The 19,519-nt window shown below is 35.0% G+C and overlaps 1 protein-coding gene across 1 annotated transcript; it reads left to right on the forward strand.

Moving 5' to 3' along the window:
- Nucleotides 1-776: 776 nt before the first annotated feature.
- On the forward strand, nucleotides 777-9,032 carry LOC123529155 (uncharacterized). The gene is made up of 6 exons (XM_053521935.1): nucleotides 777-935; nucleotides 2,636-2,886; nucleotides 3,596-3,728; nucleotides 4,152-4,355; nucleotides 5,305-5,562; nucleotides 8,181-9,032. Exons 1-6 carry the CDS (start codon nucleotides 872-874, stop codon nucleotides 8,207-8,209), a joined length of 939 nt encoding a protein of 312 aa, XP_053377910.1. The 5' UTR covers nucleotides 777-871; the 3' UTR covers nucleotides 8,210-9,032.
- The last annotated feature ends 10,487 nt before the right edge of the window (nucleotides 9,033-19,519 follow it).

Raw genomic sequence — 19,519 nt, forward strand, 5'->3', positions numbered from 1 at the left:
ATATAATTAATGTATAACAACATTATTAGATTTAAGAGTTTTAACCCATTTAGCATAATTTTACCCCATTGTGGATTTTCCGCGTGGGTTTGACCGAACCGGGTAGTGTTCATTATAGGTTGAACTCTAAATCAGGTTATTCCTTATTTCATATAGAATCCACCTTTTTGATAACATTATTTCGACATACATTTTTTTTTTAGAATTTTACATGTCTTGCTGTATTTAACATTGAAATACGCTTCGGCCAGAACAACTGTGACGTCATCCTGACTACATGCGGGCGGCAGTTTGAAGCGATATTATCGGTTCATACATAATGAATGTCATAATTTTCAATGGAGCGAATATGGAGAATGCAAAAATAAGGAATTTAAACGAACTAAGGAACTTTGAAATACAATTTGATAGAAGAATATTTATGGAACTGATATAGATATATGTGTAAAATGATATATTTCTATTACTCTAAAATTGTGGTTTTGTACCTGTTAATGTGGTGGTTGTAGTTTGAAATTTTATTTTTTTAAAAACGCTCAAGAGATGCATCTTAATCCACTATTTCTATGTACTTTTCCTGTGCTTGAAGGCCTTATTGTAAAGAGGGTTTTTGTCGTATCATATTGTTTTGTAATATACCTGTATGTTCAGCATTCATAACAGTGGTTTTGATAAAATTTGTTATTGACAAAAGCGGAAGACGTTTGCTCTCCCTGTTCAGCATTCAAAACAGTGGTTTTGATAAGATTTGTTATTGATAAAAGCGGAAGACGTTTGCTCTCCCTGTTCAGCATTCAAAACAGTGGTATTGGTATGATTATGCATCCAGTATTGCGAAAGAAGCACAAACATTCAATTATCGAGGATCGTAATGGATGCCAAGATGAGTTTCAAAGTGTTTAAAGTGGTTGTGTTCTTCTTGCCGATTTCTACAGGTAATTGTTAATTGTTTTAAGTGCTAAACAATAGTGTAGATCTATGTTCTTATTATAATTATTAAATTAGGATCACTTACAATGGGTGGAGATAGAATTTGCATATTTTATCACATAATGTATGTGAGAATATTTTGTTAAAACAATTCAATTTGTTATAAATTAACCGTTAACTATTTCAAAGCCAATGTGGGTCTAATCGGACAGATCATTGAATTTTCTGCATTCCAACACTGTACAGAAGGCGATATGCAGTTTTTCCTATGAAACCATTCTGACAACGTATGAAATGGGAATAAAAGCGGTAGACTTTTCCTTACAGATTAGTTAGTGCTTCTTGTAAGGCTGTAAGTAATTGGTTTTAGAGCATTTGAGAACATAGTATTATCAATAAATTTTATGCCCCTGTTCGATCTGCCTGGGGGTCATGACCCCGACTACCGTTCAATTTCATGCAGTCTCAAAACCCAAGATTTGGATTAACTGATACAGAGCGAGAAAGTGTAAAGATACACTTTAAGACAGCTTTACAGTATTGTAGTCTACCCAGGAAAGGAAAATCTACGGACTCTTTACGAACACACTAATCTTATTCGTAGTCAAACCGCGATAGGAAACTACGCTACCTACATACACGTTGTTCTATAGTAGTCGCAACTTGACCGCGATGGTTGACCTTAGGCTGATTATTCATATCGATAATTTCATTGTAGAAATGAGGGGTGCTTAGAGCGGCCGTGTATATTTATATAGAATGAGTTTGTATACGGCGTTTTACGTAGACACCTTTTCAATAATAAGTTGTGCCTCGTTATGTATTATAATACAAAGGTCAACCATCGGGGTCAAGTTGCGTCCATTATACCTATTACAGTTCGATTACTAGGTCATACGTGTTTACACGTTTTCAAACCAAATCTTCTCTACTTGCAAATTACCTTTCTACTTTTTGATTATGTTTTGTTTTAGCTTGAGCTCACGGTTTTCTTATACAAGACAAATTAAAATATGGAACCCCGAGTAAAGGTTACAAAACGCTATCTTTAATGTTTACAAACATGATGTTTACGAAAACTAACTGAATGAAATAGGCCGAGGAAATCTGCTGTCAACACAATTTAATTATTTCCCAAGGGGAAGCTTTTATAAACAGGCTTGATTGTATTAATATTACGCTACTATTAAAATAATGATATTGCATGTATATTTCACCATGTTGAATGGAAATTATAGAAACTTTCGAACATGAAATATAAACTCGAATATGTTGTGAGTTATGTACCTAGGCTTATTGTTGAATATATTGGCCGGCAGGTCGGCTCATTGGGTAGAGCACAAAGCTTCCAGTCTGAATGGTTATGTTCAAAGCACTGGCGAGGCGGACATGTATATGTTTTGTTCGTGATAATTAAGTTAAGTCCGTGTGTCAATAGTCATTCCTTTTCCACCTATATGATTCATGTAGGGAAGTTGTTTGTTACTTGAACATGTTGAAACTAGCGAGGAATCCAAAAACACTAGTTAGGTTAACTGGATATCAAACAAAATATTTAATAATTTTGAAAAAAATGGCCTTCAGTCCAGTAAAGCATACCAATAGATGACTTGTGAGAAGATTTTACCACGCCCCCCCCCCCCCACCCCCCTTAAAATAAATGAAATGGAACGATATTTCAGGTTGACTACTATTATTATTTTAGCTTTGCGGATACTTGTAACAAAGGATCAATGTGGACGTTCGGTCGATCTCACTGTAGAGAAAGTGCTCTACCTGGACTATGAAGGAGCGGACCTGGGGGATATATTATCATTATGTGTGATAAATGTAACAAATTATAACGCTAGGGACATGATTTGTATCCAAAATGAAGGGACAGCATATCTTGATGTTGACTGTGCGATGCATCTTAAATATCACATTGGCGGCTGGAAGCGATACTCCTACGGAAAAGTAAGTACTTATTGTAAACAACGACAATAACAAACATTTACCCTTGGTGATACTATACCTATCAAAGGCACTGGCCTCCAGATCGTAAGACTACAAAAATAGTTTTAGGTATCAGGAAATCAATGCAATATTGAAACTTAATTATTGACAGACTATATGTTGTGGAAACACATGAGAGTTAGTTGTTTTTACTGTTTATTCATTGAAAATTGAAAAGCGTTTGTAACGCTTTACTTGAGATAAACTGTCTTAATTGTAAATAAGCCCTGTCTATATCGTTAAATACGCAGCCCCCCATCGTCCATTGATCGTTTTTATTGCCGCGGTGGCCCAGGTTCGATACCCGACATAGGCTTATTTCAACAGGCCGATTATGAAAAAAGTAGGTATAAAATCTTTCAGACATACATTTTACTAGATCGTAGAATATACTACCAAGTTGATTATACTCGCAATATAGTACTTTCGAGAGGGTTTGGGTCTTGGGCGACGGAGCAGCACTTGTAATGTATTTTGATGATTTAAAAAAAAAAAGAAAAGAAAAAAAAATAAACATTTTGACAGCTGATATTTATACTCGGCTAAACGCATCCTTTCAAGTTCGTACATCAGACTATGTAATGTATCAGTAATGTAAGCAGTGTTTTGTTTAATTAGAAGCAAGGTCGCTCTGTGTTTAAATATTTTGTTTTATTTTTTCTTGTTTCAGGACCACACTTGTTCAGATTTCTACTTGAAACCTCTTTGTGATAGGAACAGTGTTTCGGCTGTCGAATATCAGTACGCATATATACAACAAGATGCTTCAGTTCATGTGAAATTGTTTACAAAAAAATATGTCGGTAAGCAGTAATATAATTATGAGCCACGCCATGAGAAAACCAACATAGCGGCTTTGCGACCAGCATGGATCCAGACCAGCCTGCGCATCCGCGCAGTCTAGTCAGGATCCATGCTGTTCGCTTTCAAAGCCTATTGCAATTAGAGAAACCGTTAGCGAACAACATGGATCCTGGTCAGACTGCGCAGATGCGCTGGCTGGTCTGGATCCATGCTGGTCGCAAACGCACTATGTTTGTTTTGTCATGGTGCGACTCATATATAATTTTGTTATTATGTGAGCATATGTTGATGCTTTGTGAATTGCCCTTTCTAAACAGTGTTCCTGAATTTTGCATCAATATTCATTTCTTTTCCGTTTGTCACCGACTAATATGGATAACAGTGACAGCTGCTACTCATCTTTAATTGTCCTTTCATTGCAGTGACTACTACCAGTCGGTATACCACGACTTGGTCCTCTTGGACATCATGGTCGTCGGATTATGATGATAATGATGATAACTCAAATTCTGTCGGCACTGTGGTCGGTGTAATAGTCGGAATATTTATTTTTCTCGTGATTGTGATAAGTTGTGTTTGTGCAAAGGCTGGTCCAAGTTCAGCTCCCAAACCTCAGTATGGTGCACGTAAGTCATACATGATGATTCTTTTTATATCACTTTAGTATCTTTAAAGCGGCATGCCTCCAGATTCTTCGACAACAACAAAAAATATATTTTTAGATACCTTGAAATAAATGCTATATTTCAAGAAGGCTTTAAAACTTAATTACTGACTAGCCTTACGGAAACACATGAGAATTCGCTGTTTTTACTACTTTTTACGATGAAAATCGAAAAGCGTTTGTCACGCTTTTACTCCAGGTAAACTGTCAAGATTATAAATATCTATATTTTGAAGTCATTATTAACTACTTCAGCTATAGAGCTATTAGTTACGACGACGGGAAAATGTCTTTATTGCCGCGGCTGTCCGGGGTTCGATTCCCGACGCGGTCATCATTTTTTCTTGATTTGGAATATTTAAAATAATTTAGAAACAAAAATTCATACTCTAATGTTCATAATATGACCAAAACTTGAATTTGAAAGAAAGGTTATTTTTTCGCAAAATCTGGAGGCATGCCACTTTAAGACAAAATCAAAAGAGATCTTCAGTAGTACATTTGTATTAATGTGTATCTAAGTGTATTAAACTCTTTTCTAATTTTTTCCTTACTTTAGCCAATAAACTTGCATTGAACTATTGACCGGTGAAAAGCACAATTTATTGACCAGGAATTTATATAAGTAGTAATAATCCAGAATAATTTCAGTATAAATTTTGATGGAGTCTAGTGCATATACAGCTGAACAGCTCTATAAGTTTTTTTGTTTTATATTCATATTATGTCCAAAACAAATATACTGGGTTTTTTTGTATATTTTTTCTGTGACCAGTCATGACCAGAATTGAAACTAAGCTCCAAAAAAAATAATGCAAAAGTCTGGTGTTGTAATGTGAAAAATTGAATAATCAGTAAAGTTGCCTTTTGTTAATTCAATAACTATAAACCTATTAATTTTGAACTTGCAGCTACCGTAGTACAGTACCATTCCCAGGCTCAACAGGGGAACCAGTTTGTGAATCAAACACATGATTCCGCAAACCAGGCTACAAATCCACAGCAATATCCGGTGCCGAATCAGCTTGGTATCCAGCCGCAGCAACAATATACACCAAATCCGTCAGCGTATGCAGGGTACCAAGTACATAATCCCGTATATCAACACATGCCAGTGGCCGGGGACCAGCCTTCCTTGACCCCGCAAGCTTATGATCAGCCCCCTTCAGGTATTGAATTAAAGTGCTAGTATTCAGTAACACATTACACTTATTATTCAAAAACACCAAAAAAATTGCTGTAATGGCGACTTGTTTTATTTTGTTCTGATAGTTTGATTAGTGTGAATAAAAGTTTTAACATTAAATTAACGTTAGTAAGCATTTTATTCTAAAAATTTACATTTGTATTAATTTCATGTAAAACGTATAGCTTACCTTTGTCGATTTGTTTATCTTATTAGTATACGAGTAATGACATTTATCTAGGAAGGGTTGTTGATAATGTTCAAATAACTTTTGTCCCAACCCCTTTGTATGAATATTTGCATCAATATGATACTTTCATATATGTGATATGCAATGCAATATTATTAAACAAATGACAATTGAGCCGTGCCACGGGAAAACCAACATAGTGGGTTTGCGACCAGCATGGATCCAGACCAGCCTGCGCATCCGCGTAGTCTGATCAGGATCCATGCTGTTCGCTAACTGTTTCTCTTATTGCAATAGCGTTTGAAAGCGAACAGCATGGATCCTGACCAGACTGCGCAGATGCGCAGGCTGGTCTGGATCCATGCTGGTCGCAAAGCCACTTTGTTGGTTTTCACATGGCGCGGCTCAATTATTCTTAAATTATTTGCATATATTTTTCAAAATAATTTGTGTAGGACTGAAGAACAATATTTACAAAATTATTTGCATATTTTTTTTCAAAAGAATTTGTGTTTATGACTGTAAAAACAATATTTGCTTTATTTACAAATATTTTTCTAAAGCATGTATGTGCATATGACTGTTAAAACAACACTCACATCATATGCAGTTTTTGCACTAAGCTTAACTTTATTTGTATTTTTTCATATGCGGTACAATTTTTTTTATGAATTTGTTTTACTTATTTTCTCTACACATAGGCCTCTACTAATAAACTTTGATAATGTGGCAGTTAACCTAAATCCAATCGACACTGAATATTTTCCAGTACAGGTAAATCCAATATTTGCTTTAGAAGAATTGCATTTTTCTTAACAGATGAGATGAAACTATTGTATTACAGTGCATATATTATGTCAACCATGGAGTATTGTTGCAATGTCTGGGGACTTTGTCACAAATCGGACACTGTTAAAATTACATCTTTGCAGAGACGCGCTATAAAAATAATTACAAAATCAAAGTGTAGCAACTTTGATGAAATATTAAGAAATTCAAAACTTCTATCTTTTGAGAACAGGTGCAAATACCATATTTCATTATTAGTGTACAAAAGTAAAAGAGGAGATTGTCCTATATACATTTCAGATTTACTACATTTTGTTCATAATGATCATTACAGTCTGCGCTCAATCGAAAACATGGATCTTTCTATTGTTAAACCTAAAACGAACTACCTGAAACAAACATTTAGCTACAAAGCTGCACACATATGGAATTCACTTCCTTCTTACATTAAACTTCATAATAATAATATAACTACTTTCAAGCATAATTTAAAGAATTTTCTCTTGTTAAAATAGTTTTAAGCAATAAATTACTTGTAATTACAAGAATTTTGTTGAATTGATGTTACTGTATTCTATTCCAATAATAATAATAATATTCATACTATCTTATTATTCAAATCTGGAACTATTTATTATCTTACGGGACAGACTTTCTTTTTTGTATGTATCTTAATTGTCATGTATAATCTTTGTGACGCATGGTAATTCTTTTAAAACATAGTTATTGTTACATTACGTTTATTTAAGACTTCTTTAATTTGAGACGTGTTTGTCGAGAAAATTTAAGTAATTCTGATATGTGTATTTTTGTTTAAATGTTAAATTATAAATTGACTGTATGATTGTGTGTATGTGTGAATGTATATCAGTTGAAGGCCATACTGGAAATAAGTTGTAAAATATCTGTATTTGTACTCTTAGTATGTCACCTTCAGAAAATAAAGTTATTATTATTATTATTATTACATTAGATCTATGACGGATTATCTTTGAACATCCCTGGACATATTGGACTCAACTGCCACATTATCAAAGTTTATTAGTATACATGAGTTAGTTTGTCTTTATTTAGATTATATGACAGCTTGTGCTATTATGAAAACTTACATTTACGTATATCAAACCTATTACTGATATTGACTACTTCAAACGTGTTGAAATTGTCGCCATTTTGATGACGTCATTACTTGGGTCTGAAAAGAGATGTATGTGTGTTCGGGTTTAACTTCTTTTTCAACAATATTTCAGTCATATAAACGACGGTGTCTACTTGAAACAGTGAGCACGATGCCCACCTTTATAGTGCTGCCTCACTGGAATATCACGCCGTAGACACGTGGCATGATACCCCACCCAGTAACATTATACTGACAACGGGCTGACCAGTCCTAGCACTATCCCATTAATGCTGAGCGCCAAACGAGGAAGCTGCTAGTACCATTTTTACGTCTTTGGTATGACGCGGCCGGGAATCGAACCCACGACCTCCCGCACACGAAGCGGACGCTCTACCACTAGGCTACCGAGGCGGTTATAGGTGTCTGTGTGGAACAGTAATTTTCGCACTATGGCCTATTTATGCCTTTTTCGACATACTATGTTATATTACCATTATTTCAGAGCCTCCGCCTCCATATCCGGGATACTGAGCGGCAGATGAGTGGTACCGTTAATGTTACGTTTACCAACTATGGACATACATTTAACTTACCACCGTTCAGTGATGTGACATCAAGGGCATACATGATTTATGATGATGAATACGAGCCTGCAACATTTTCGTTTTTGTCGTGTTGAGCGATCTGTGGAGTTCCCCCTTTTTCTACTTTATACGATATACATTACATTGTGAAACAGCCTACTGTTGATCTTCTCTAAATCAAACAACCGCCAAACATCGGTTTAGAGGGGATTTTTGTGTACATTGTAGATGGTAATTCGGATTAGAAGGATTTCGAATGGGACGGGATTTCGATGTACATGGGTATTAGGTTTAGGGGGATGTTTTCGGCGGAATATATGCTACTTAGTGTATAAGAATTGTATAATTATTTTGAATCATCCTGTTCTTATCAAAATACAAAAGCTTCAATTTGGGCCATATCAGATACAAGACAGAGCGAACACGGCCATGAGTTGTCGAATTTTCATATCTTTCTGATGATATGTGTACGTTCGGCCTTGGAGAGTGCTTGTGGTTTCGGAATAAAGAGATTGCGTTTTACCATGCCACTATTAAAAATTAGACCTGATTCAGGAAGCCGTAACCCCATGCAGCGGTTGCTGAAAGTCACCATTTAGAAATCAGACCTGAACTTACGTGACTGATACTATCCGTAAAGGTTGAGCGTATCTTTTACATTTACTAAAACTGTCTTTTTGTTGGTTGTTCAGTTCATTTTATTTTTAAGATATCATTACAAATTTTTTGTCATTTTGTTTAATTTATCAATAAAAAGTAAACAAACGGTTCAGCGAATTTCTTAAGTGTTACTGCAGTCTTAAAGTTATTCAGGTAAGCTGTCTTTTGCATTTTTACGGGGTAAAATCATGATATCTTTATCAAGCCGATAAATGAACAAATTATACACTAATTTATATCATTTTTGAATACTTTATACAAAAGCAACATACAGGAGGTGGAGATACAAGTGTATCCCGTACTTGTACAACACTACTCTTAAATAATTTCCAGTTGATTAATGATAATGTAATAACTGTGATTTGTAGTGTAATCAATTTGCAATGAATTAAAGTTTCTTATTTTAAAGAACTTTATAAAATTATGTTGGGACTGACCTGAATATGAGTTATAAAATTGTATGGAGTTCTGCTGGAAAGGGATTTTCATGTTATGAGTAAATAGATAATTGATATATTTTCGAAATTATTGCAGTAATGTATCGACATAGTTTGTTTTATAAACACGGAATTGTCACGTAGTGACCAGAAATTAATTCAAAAATCTTAAATCTCCCATCTAGATGTTAACCGGTATGTAGAGAGGCATTAAAGACAGTTTAGTTAGAAAGGGGACTATCCCTAAACATAATTCTTTTAACAGCCTGAGTGAAAGCTTGTCAGGCACAGCTGCCTTGTTTGGATTCAGATTCTTTCATAACCTTATTACGCCATCCTTGAAATTCTAATTTTCGTGCATCGTTTATTTAATTGACAATGTCTGTTTTCAAATAAATTCATTTCACACATTTGAGACGCGCCATGGGAAAACCAACATAGTGGCTTTGCGACCAGCATGGATCCAGACCAGCCTGCGCATCTGCGCAGTCTGGTCATGATCCATGCTGTTAGCTTAAGTCTATTGCAATTAGAGAAACAGTTAGCGAACAGCATGGATCCTGACCTGACTGCGCGGATGCGCAGGCTGGTCTGGATCCATGCTGGTCGCAAAGCCACTATGTTGGTTTTCTCATGGCGCGGCACATTTGTTTAAGACTTATCGTTTCTGGCATTTCAAAAATAAAAACAGATTTGGAACGTGTTTTAAAATGTTGGCTTGAGTTTAATGGGGCAACACCAATAGCTATCGGTTTTCTTGTTCTTTACAAGACTAGATTTTTCATTACTATTTCCATTTTTAGAGCCCTTTGAAAAAAAAAATGAATGAATCCAAATACTCCATTGAGATTTTCTTATTTCTTGTTTAATATAAAAGACATTACAGAGGTTTCATTTTTGCTTTAATTTATAATTACTGTATTTGTTACTTCCCTTCGATTGTATTTAATGGTGTAATTTATCTCTTTTCTGAATAACTTTTACTGATTTCTTGTAATTCAAGACAGATCTCGCTTTGGCTGGGATGTGCTTTCATGATAGTTCATTTGATATATCTTTAAAGTTTACTCATAAATAATTCGGGTCATTACCAGATAGTTTGGCAAAACTTTTTCATGATGCAAAGCAAGCTTCAAAACATGCTTTTTCATATATTTTGATTTCTAGCCTGATTTGCTTGGTCTACCTTGTGTAATCTCATGGAATTAGATATCATAATTCGAAGTTCAAAATTTTGGTAAAGTTTTAGTAGGGTATACTTGGCCAGGTTGGTATGTTAAAAGTCTAAGACATTAGTCTCTCTTGGAATTGTAACAACGTTTTCTTACAGTGATTTCATTTTACATGACTTTTTTTTATTTTAGTTTCAGATGACATGGCGTTTCAGGCTTGTAAAAATTCGCCAAGGATCCATGTTACGCTTTTTTGGGTATTTTGATTAAGTGATTCTCATAATGAAAGAAGATTTACATGATCATTTTCTTGAGGCTTGTAGAAGGATGGCAGATAAGTGCTTTTCACACCGCAAATATATATTATTTGTCCAAACTAAAGTGCAGTTAGACTTTAGGCTAGATGGTTCTTCGATAATGAAATACTTTCATATGACAGACAAGAATGAGCCAGCTTTACGATAGTAAAATTTAACAAAATATTTACGCAATTTGTAATAACGGTAGCCTTGCTGAAGAAGTTTACTTGTAATATATTGATTACGTTCATTGAAATGCTTGACATGACTACACGCTCTGGCAAACCGAATTAATTGAGAAATATATACCCCATAAGAATTAGCCTGAGGTACATCCCATCCAAAGGGGGAAAATTTACAATACTAAAATTAAAATCATCCCTCTTGTCATAAATTTTGGTATGTATAATTCATACTCTACTAGTATCACAGTATTTGACAACCAATTCACAGTGAGATGAATGTACTCTTTTTATAACTGGTGAATACATATTTTTCAATGACTTATAGGTTACTAAATTATATGTATTATATTTCAGAAGACTTTAAATAACATTCTTAAAAATTATCAAAATCGAGATTTCAGTGCAATACATGGTTTTAGATTTCTTTGAGGTAAATCAGCTTGTTTAATGATTCAATATTGATGGTACAATGTCTACCGAATGCTAATGTTAAATAATTTCGCACTTCGCCATGTGATCTCGCGCGTCGCCATCGTGATTTTCAAGCTTCTCCATCATGAGAAAGGCGATACGTGAAGCGCGGAAACACGATGATGAAGCGCGAAATCGATAATTTTCGTATTTTTTCGCTTCACCATCGTAATCTTGCGTTTCGCGATCTCGCGCTTCGCTATCGTTATCAAGCGCTTCGCATATCGCTAGAGAAAGCGATGCATGAAGCGCGGAGGGCGAGATAACGATGACGAAACTGGGAGATAATTTTAAATGTGTAAGAAACATTTTACAGAATACTGTTTTAGAGGAAAAAAGATAAGGGAAATACCTTTAACGAAGTTGACGTAATGAAAACGTCTCTGAACTTTGCTGGAATGCTTTCCCTCACAGACACTTGGGGTCAGGACAACCCCATCCACCCTACTATCCGCCGCCCCTGTCTAGGTTTAGCGGATATTTGATAGCGTTTTAATATGTATTGAGCAAAGGTGACGATCATAAAACGCATTGTGCAGCATTTCAGCGTGTTTTGAAAAAATCTTTTTTTTTCATCAATTCTCTTTATATAAGATTTGCAACAGTGAAAATGACACTAGGAACACTTGATTGCCGCTCGAAACCCCGCTTTGTAATGTGCATATCATAAACCGGGTACAAAAAGCAATACGCTTACGACTATATCATAACGGATCATCACTTCCTATGATAAAAAATCAAAGTTTGGTACTCGAGTACGATATGCGCAGTGCAATGCAGGGATCAATTCGCAAGGAAGTGTTCCTTATAAGTAAGATTGATCGATTTATAATAATTATTGATTTCTCGACGGAACCCGAACGTCAGTTGTCAGGACCAGTGTCATTTGACAGAATGGTTACAGCATCGTCGATTGATACCAGGGGTTCATTCGTAGGTGCTAATTCAAAAGTTGAATCGATTATTGTTTTCTAGTGTCAGTTTTACAGTTGCAAATCTTTTTACGCTTACGACTACTAGTATCACTTCCTATGATAAAAATCAAAGTTTGGTACCCGCGTACGATATGCGCAGTGCAAAGCAGGGATCAATTCGCAAGAAAGTGTTCCATATAAGTAAGATTGATCGATTTATGATAATTATTGATTTCCCGATGGAACCCGAACGTCTGTTGACCAGTGTCATTTGGCAGAATGTTTACAGAATCGTCGATTGATACCAGGGATTCATTCATAGGTGCTAATTCGAAAGTTAAATCGATTATTGTTTTCTAGTGTCAGTTTTACAGTTGTAAATCTTTTTATATTAAGAGAATTGATGGTAAAAATATATCTTTTTAAAACACGCTGAAATGTTGTACAATGCGCTTTATGATCGTCATCTATGCTCAGTACATATTAAAATGCTAGCAAATATTCGCTAAACTTAGGCAGGGGAGGAGGATAGTAGGGTGGATGGGGGTGTCCTGACCCCAAGTGTCTGTGCTTTCCCTATGCAAGGTATCAGTTTCAGATTCGTACATTTGTAGCAGTATCTTGGAAGTTAGCATGTCTTCGTTGATTAGTATTCAGTTTGGAGTTATGGCAAAATTACTACAATCGTATATATACTTATAGACGTATCTCTTGAATGATATATCCAATCATAATGATATTTTGAAAGTATCTATTTTCAAAATTAAATGCAAACATATAACCTTGGTCACTTAACCACAGATTGCACGTGTTATAGTACGCGCATACCTAGTAAAACAATACATTTTAATTAGGACTTAAGAAACATTAAGGATTTCGTGCAATATTTTTGCTTCAGATACATGCCAAAATGCATCATTTGCCATTCTAACATTAAAAAGATAATCAAGGGGAACATACCCCCATTGCACGCTTCGTTTCCTCTGCGTACTAAGAAGAATGTCCCAGCTACGCGCCTGACAACAACATACACTGGTATTCTATTTTAACAATATTGCGATTTTTTAAAAAAATCTAACTTGTCAAATCTTTAGTGAGGTTTGACCTCAGATCCGATCTCCCTTATTTCCAAAATGAAAAATAAAATGTGCCCACTTGCCCTATTCAGATCGGATGGTAATTACGGCAAAATTACTTTTAACAATTATCGTTATCTAAAGGTTTATTTTTTCTGACCTAAGTAATTGTCGTGTGAATGAGATGGCCCTTGTTTACATCGTGGGTATGACTGGAGAAATTCGTTTGACAATTTTTTTTTCAATACCCATTAAATGTAGCAAATTGTGTCAAAATGTATAATAATATACTGTAAATGTAGTAAAAAATCAATTTTGAAAAGAAGAATCAATTCTAGGGTTGTTTACATGACTTAACAATCAGAATGAACAAACATTACCTTATTCCGAGGTATACATTTACCTTATTCTCTGTAAGTTCCCTGTACATTTTTATACCCCCATCAAACATGTTTGAGGGGGGGGGGGGTATATAGGAGGCAGTTTTGTCGCGTCCCGTCGCGTCCCGTCCCGTCCCGAAATCTATTATCTCAGTTATTACCAAATGGATTTGATTCAAACTTAAAATACATGTTCCACCTTATCACCCACATCATGTGACACAAGGTGCATAACTCTTGACACCAAGTTTTCATGAATTATGTCCCCTTTTACTTAGAATTTAAGGTTAATTTTGTTGTATTTTCACTATATCTCGGTTATTACTAAATGGATTTGATTCAAACTTAAAATAGATGTTCCACCTCATCACCCACATCATGTGCCCACATCATGTGACACAAGGTGCATAACTCTGACACCAAGTTTTCATTAGAATTTAAGGTTAATTTTGTTGTATTTTCACTATATCTCAGTTATTACTAAATGGATTTGATTCAAACTTAAAATAGTTGTTCCACCTCATCACCCAGATGATGTGACATAAGGTGCTTAACTCTGACATAAATTTTTTATGAATTATGTCCCCTTTTACTTTAAATTTAAGGTTGATCTTGATGTATTTTCACTATATCTCAATTATTACAAAATGGATTTGATTCAAACTTAAAATAGATGTTCCACCTCATCACCCACATCATGTGACACAAGGTGCATAACTCTGACACCAATTTTTCATGAATTATGCCCCTTTTTACTTAGAATTTAAGGTAAATTTTGATGTATTTTCACTATATCTCAGTTACTACTGAATGGATTTGATCCAGACTTAAAATAGATGTTCCACCTCATCACCCACATCCTGTGAGACAAGGTGCATAACTCTGACACTAATTTTTCTTGAATTGTTTCCCCTTTTACCTAGAATTTAAGGTTAATTTTGATGTATTTTCACTATATCTCATTCTGATTGGCTTACAGCCAAAGGGAAGTAACCTTTTTTTAACTTTTGTACTGAGTTTCTTCCCCTTAAATTCCAGGAATTGGTCTATTTTTAGAAATCCTATTTTTAGATTTTCAGTATTTTAGGTATTTTTCTAACTTTTTTATTATAAGTCCTATGTAAAAAGTAAAAACATTTTTCTGTGGTAACATGGGTCGGTAAGACCCTTTTTTGTATTCACTTTTAGTGTATCTCTAATATTAGAGATTTAATATATTTACTAGTATTACTATACTAGTATTATACTAGTATTACTTATATGTGGAAGTCCAGGATGAAGTTCTCCAAAGTATTTTTAAGATTCCTTATGGTTGCCATTCTTATGTGACAAGACCGTATGGTGGGGGTATGAGTCACTCCTGTGACAGTTCTAGTTTAATTGTTGGTCTCTGACCCTCTATCAAATCGTCATGCATATGTCGCCCGGGGATCTACGTCAATACCATACGATCCATAAATATGCGCTCTCCCTATTGAGCTCGGGTTATAATCAGTGGCTGTCAAAATAAATGACTGTTTGAAGTTTCATTCTAGCCACAAAAATGACTGCTTAAAATAAGATAGAAGTCCAGTTTATTCTAGCTTACATAAATGGATTTTCATTGAAGCTGTCAAAACAAATGGCTAGTTGTAGTTTTAATCTAGCTGTCAAAATAAATACCGGTTGGAGTTTTAATCTAGGGTCGGAAGTTTCGTTCTAGCTGATAAATAAATGACAGACTGACGTTTTATTCAAGCTGTAACAGGAGCTGTCCAAAAGATTCCGCAACAAACTATCACAGTGATAATGACATTGATACATATTTAGTTGCAAAATCTGAATATATAATTATAGTCTTCTCACTTCGTTACTAGTTTAATATAATTTACATAAAAATCAACGAAGTTATCTAACTTGTTTCTGTATGTAGGTTTGACAGCATATAGAACGTAAATTGTGAAACTTTGAAAGGGAATAGTAATGTCCTTAAATCGACCGCAATATGTTCAGTGGAAATGGATGAAATTTATGCCTATATTGTTACACTTCTGTTCTCTGTGGGGCTGTTTGGGGTGGGTGAGGGTCTCTCTCTATTTCTATTACTAACAATTCACAGCCATCAACAACAAATACATATGTTTCATGATTTTATTTACACTTTAGTGGATTTTCAGATATAAACTTCCATTTTAGATAAACATTTAAGTCTTCAAAGTATTCTAAGAATTATAAATGTCATTTTAGAATTTCTAAATACTATTTTACTAAATTCTGTTAAACTCAACTCATTTTCTTAGCTTAGCTCTCCCACTCTCTTGCTTTTTTAAGTACCCGGTTTATATAACATTTTAGAGCAAACAAATTACATAAGTTAAATTCATTTATTCGTACTACATCTAGGAAACGTGATCGTTTAAAGCGAATTGCTATCCAGTCTGGGAAACCATCAGATTGGCAATGTTACAAGAAAATAAGAAATCGTGTCAATAATATGAAAAAACACCTACGCGAACAATTTTATAATACTCTTGAATTTTCCATGAATGATTTAAGTTCTACAAATCCTAAACAGTATTGGAAAACAGTAAAAATGCTAGTCAAAGAAAATTCTAAAGCCGAAGAAGAAATTCCGCCCCTTGAAAACGAAAATCATGACACTGCTATTTCTGACGTAGATAAAGCTACATTTTTGAACGATTACTTCGTATCAGTATCAACTCTCGACGATTCCAATTCTGTTCTACCTGAGTTTGTTTCAAAGTCTAATACAACTCTTTCCCACTTTTCTATTTCTGAGCAAGACATAATTGACGTTTTAGATAACTTAGTTGCCATCAAAGCCTGTGGGCCTGATGCTATTAGTCATAAAATGTTAAAGGGATGTTCGAAAACCATAGCTAAGCCACTTTGTACTTTATTCAATAGATCTCTCATCGTAAATAGATGCCCGTCTTCATGGAAAATTGCTAATGTAATGCCGCTTTATAAGAAAGGAGAAAAATCTTTACCATTTAACTATAGACCAATTTCTTTGATCAGTTGCGTAGGTAAAGTAATGGAACGAGTGATTTTTAACTATTTGTACAATCATCTAAACACCAATAATCTTATATATAAAAATCAGTCAGGATTTCTTCCTGGACACTCCACTGTATACCATCTTGTAGGTATATATAACCAGATCTTAACATCTTTAGACGAGAAGAAAGCAACCTGTATGGTTTTCTGTTTGGCATAAAGGCCTTATATTTAAACTGAAGCAGTATGGTATTTCAGGAAACTTGGTCAATTGGATAACAGATTACCTGGAAAATAGATCGCAAAAAGTATTTGTAGGGCAATCGTTTTCAAATAGTAGGTTATTAACTGCAGGCGTACCTCAAGGATCGGTCTTGGGCCCTCTTTTATTTCTTGTATACGTAAATGATATTGCTGATTCTGTTATAAGTACCGCTAGACTATTCGCTGATGATAGCTCACTTGCTATATCTTCACCAGACTCCGTTTATATAGAAACTGTTTTAAATTAGATCTAGAAAAAAATTTCCAGTTGGGCAAATCAATGGCTTGTAAAATTCAATCCTTCTAAAACTGAAGTCATGTTTTTCTCCTTTAGAGATATAGCTCAACCTTAGTTAACCTTTGATAATACCCCTCTAAACTTCGTTGACGATCACAAACATCTAGGTCTTACAATAAATTAAAATTTAAAGTTAAAAGGTCTACTCTTAACAACATTTATTTATCGTATCTAAGACCTCTACTCGAGTATGCTTCAGTTGTATGGGATAGCTGTGCTCAATATGAAAAGGACACTATAGAAAGCAGCTCGCATTGTTACTGGTTTGACTCGTTCCGTTTCCATTCAAAATTTATTAACTGAAGTTGGCTGGGTTTCTCTTGCAGACCGTAGAATTATGCAGAAATTAATATTAGCGTATAAAGGAAATAACGGACTGCTTCCGGATTACCTTATAGACATTTTTCCTCCAACAGTTCACAATTCTAACAACTATGAACTTAGAAACAACACTATAACTATAATTTTACCGTACATGTAAAACTTTCTACAAATGTAAAACCGAGTTGTTACAAATGTTAAAACGTTGCTGGTGACATATGTAATAAAAATGCGTCACAAATGTAAAAACAAAATTTTGGCCACAAATGTAAAAACAGTTTCCTACAAATGTAAAACACAATTTTCGCAGTCACCCTGTGATTTCATCTATATGAAATAGTTTCGCCTTTTATTTTCTAAAACAAAAACTATATAGCCAGAGTGGTCTACACAGTGATAGGTGTAGTATGCGCGCGTGTGTGTAGTAATAGGATTGTCCGTCCCTCAGTTTGTATGTTCCTTCAGCATAAAATATAATAGACAATGCTCCTAGCGGCGAGTACAGGTAAATTGCTTGGGCGGGAAAGGGGAGGGATGGGGTGGCGGGGGTAGTGGTAATAGATGTTTTTTTCGGAAAACAGCTCCACAAGGATCATGCTATTTCTTAGGCGTGAAATACAGCTTATGTTTATATTGACTCTGTGTTTGTTATGGATCTGTTTACCCCGTTTACTTTAGGAAGCACTTGAAAGGATGCGAAAAGCGATTTTCGCGCCGTATTCGTGCACGTGCAGTTGGAAAGTGTATATTTAAGGTATGTATATCTTTTTGATAAAGTTATCTGTAATGAATAATCGAACAGTATAGATGCAGATTAGACTGCGATGTATGTTACCAAATCGCATTAGTTTGATTTTCTCACGGCCTGAACCATTGTTAATTTGAAACTGTTCACGTGCATTTCGGAATACTTGATGAAATGTACTATATTCAGGCGTTTTGGCTATTTCGTGTTCGTCTGTACACTTTATACATTATTTTGATGGAAGGCACTAAATCATTTGCATCGGTAAAATGTATCGTATGGCCCAGTCTTACAAGTGCTCTCGTAATGTCAGTCACATGCGCCTAGCTTTTATTTTTAACGTCAACGATGACCGTTTTGAAGCCCCCGGTGGCATAAAACCGAATTCCACATAGAACTTGAAATGACACAGGTAAGCTCTGTAACCTAGCTGTAGCCCTAAAAACGTCCACATTTGACAAGCCAAATATTACTGGTCTTCTTTGTAGAACTCGTTCTTGCAAAATAATATAGGGGGTAGCCATTTTTGGTTTTGACTTAAGTTTGACTTAAGACAGGTAGCTACCAGTCCTAAAATCGACTCAAATTTTGGACTTAGTTTTTTATCTAAGAATTTTGATGAATAAGCTTAAGTCGATATTTTGAGACTCAGTCAAGACTTAAGTCAAATTATTAGTCTTAGCCCTTTTGTGAATACAGCCCCTGTTTTTTTTCCTCCGCTTGTACACTGAAGTAGAACACAAAAAAAAACCCGAAAATTTCGTGCTTCGCCATAAACCACTAGCTTGCCGTATGATCTTTGGTATGCGACAATTTTCTTTTGACATGCTAAAGACCTGATTGATACCGTTAAAACACATAAAAACAAAAACCTATGATTAGCTTACAGTTCCGTTAGACTGAACGGTTTGCGACCATTTTGCGACAATGTTCCATCGTTATGCGAAGTGAGCCAAACAGGTCTTTTAAAAATATCACACAGATACTACCAGTAACACCAGGTTACACACATGAAGTTTCCGTATTTACAAAACC

Source organism: Mercenaria mercenaria, chromosome 13 (assembly GCF_021730395.1).
Source record: "Mercenaria mercenaria strain notata chromosome 13, MADL_Memer_1, whole genome shotgun sequence".
NCBI classification, from domain to species: Eukaryota; Metazoa; Mollusca; class Bivalvia; order Venerida; family Veneridae; genus Mercenaria; species Mercenaria mercenaria.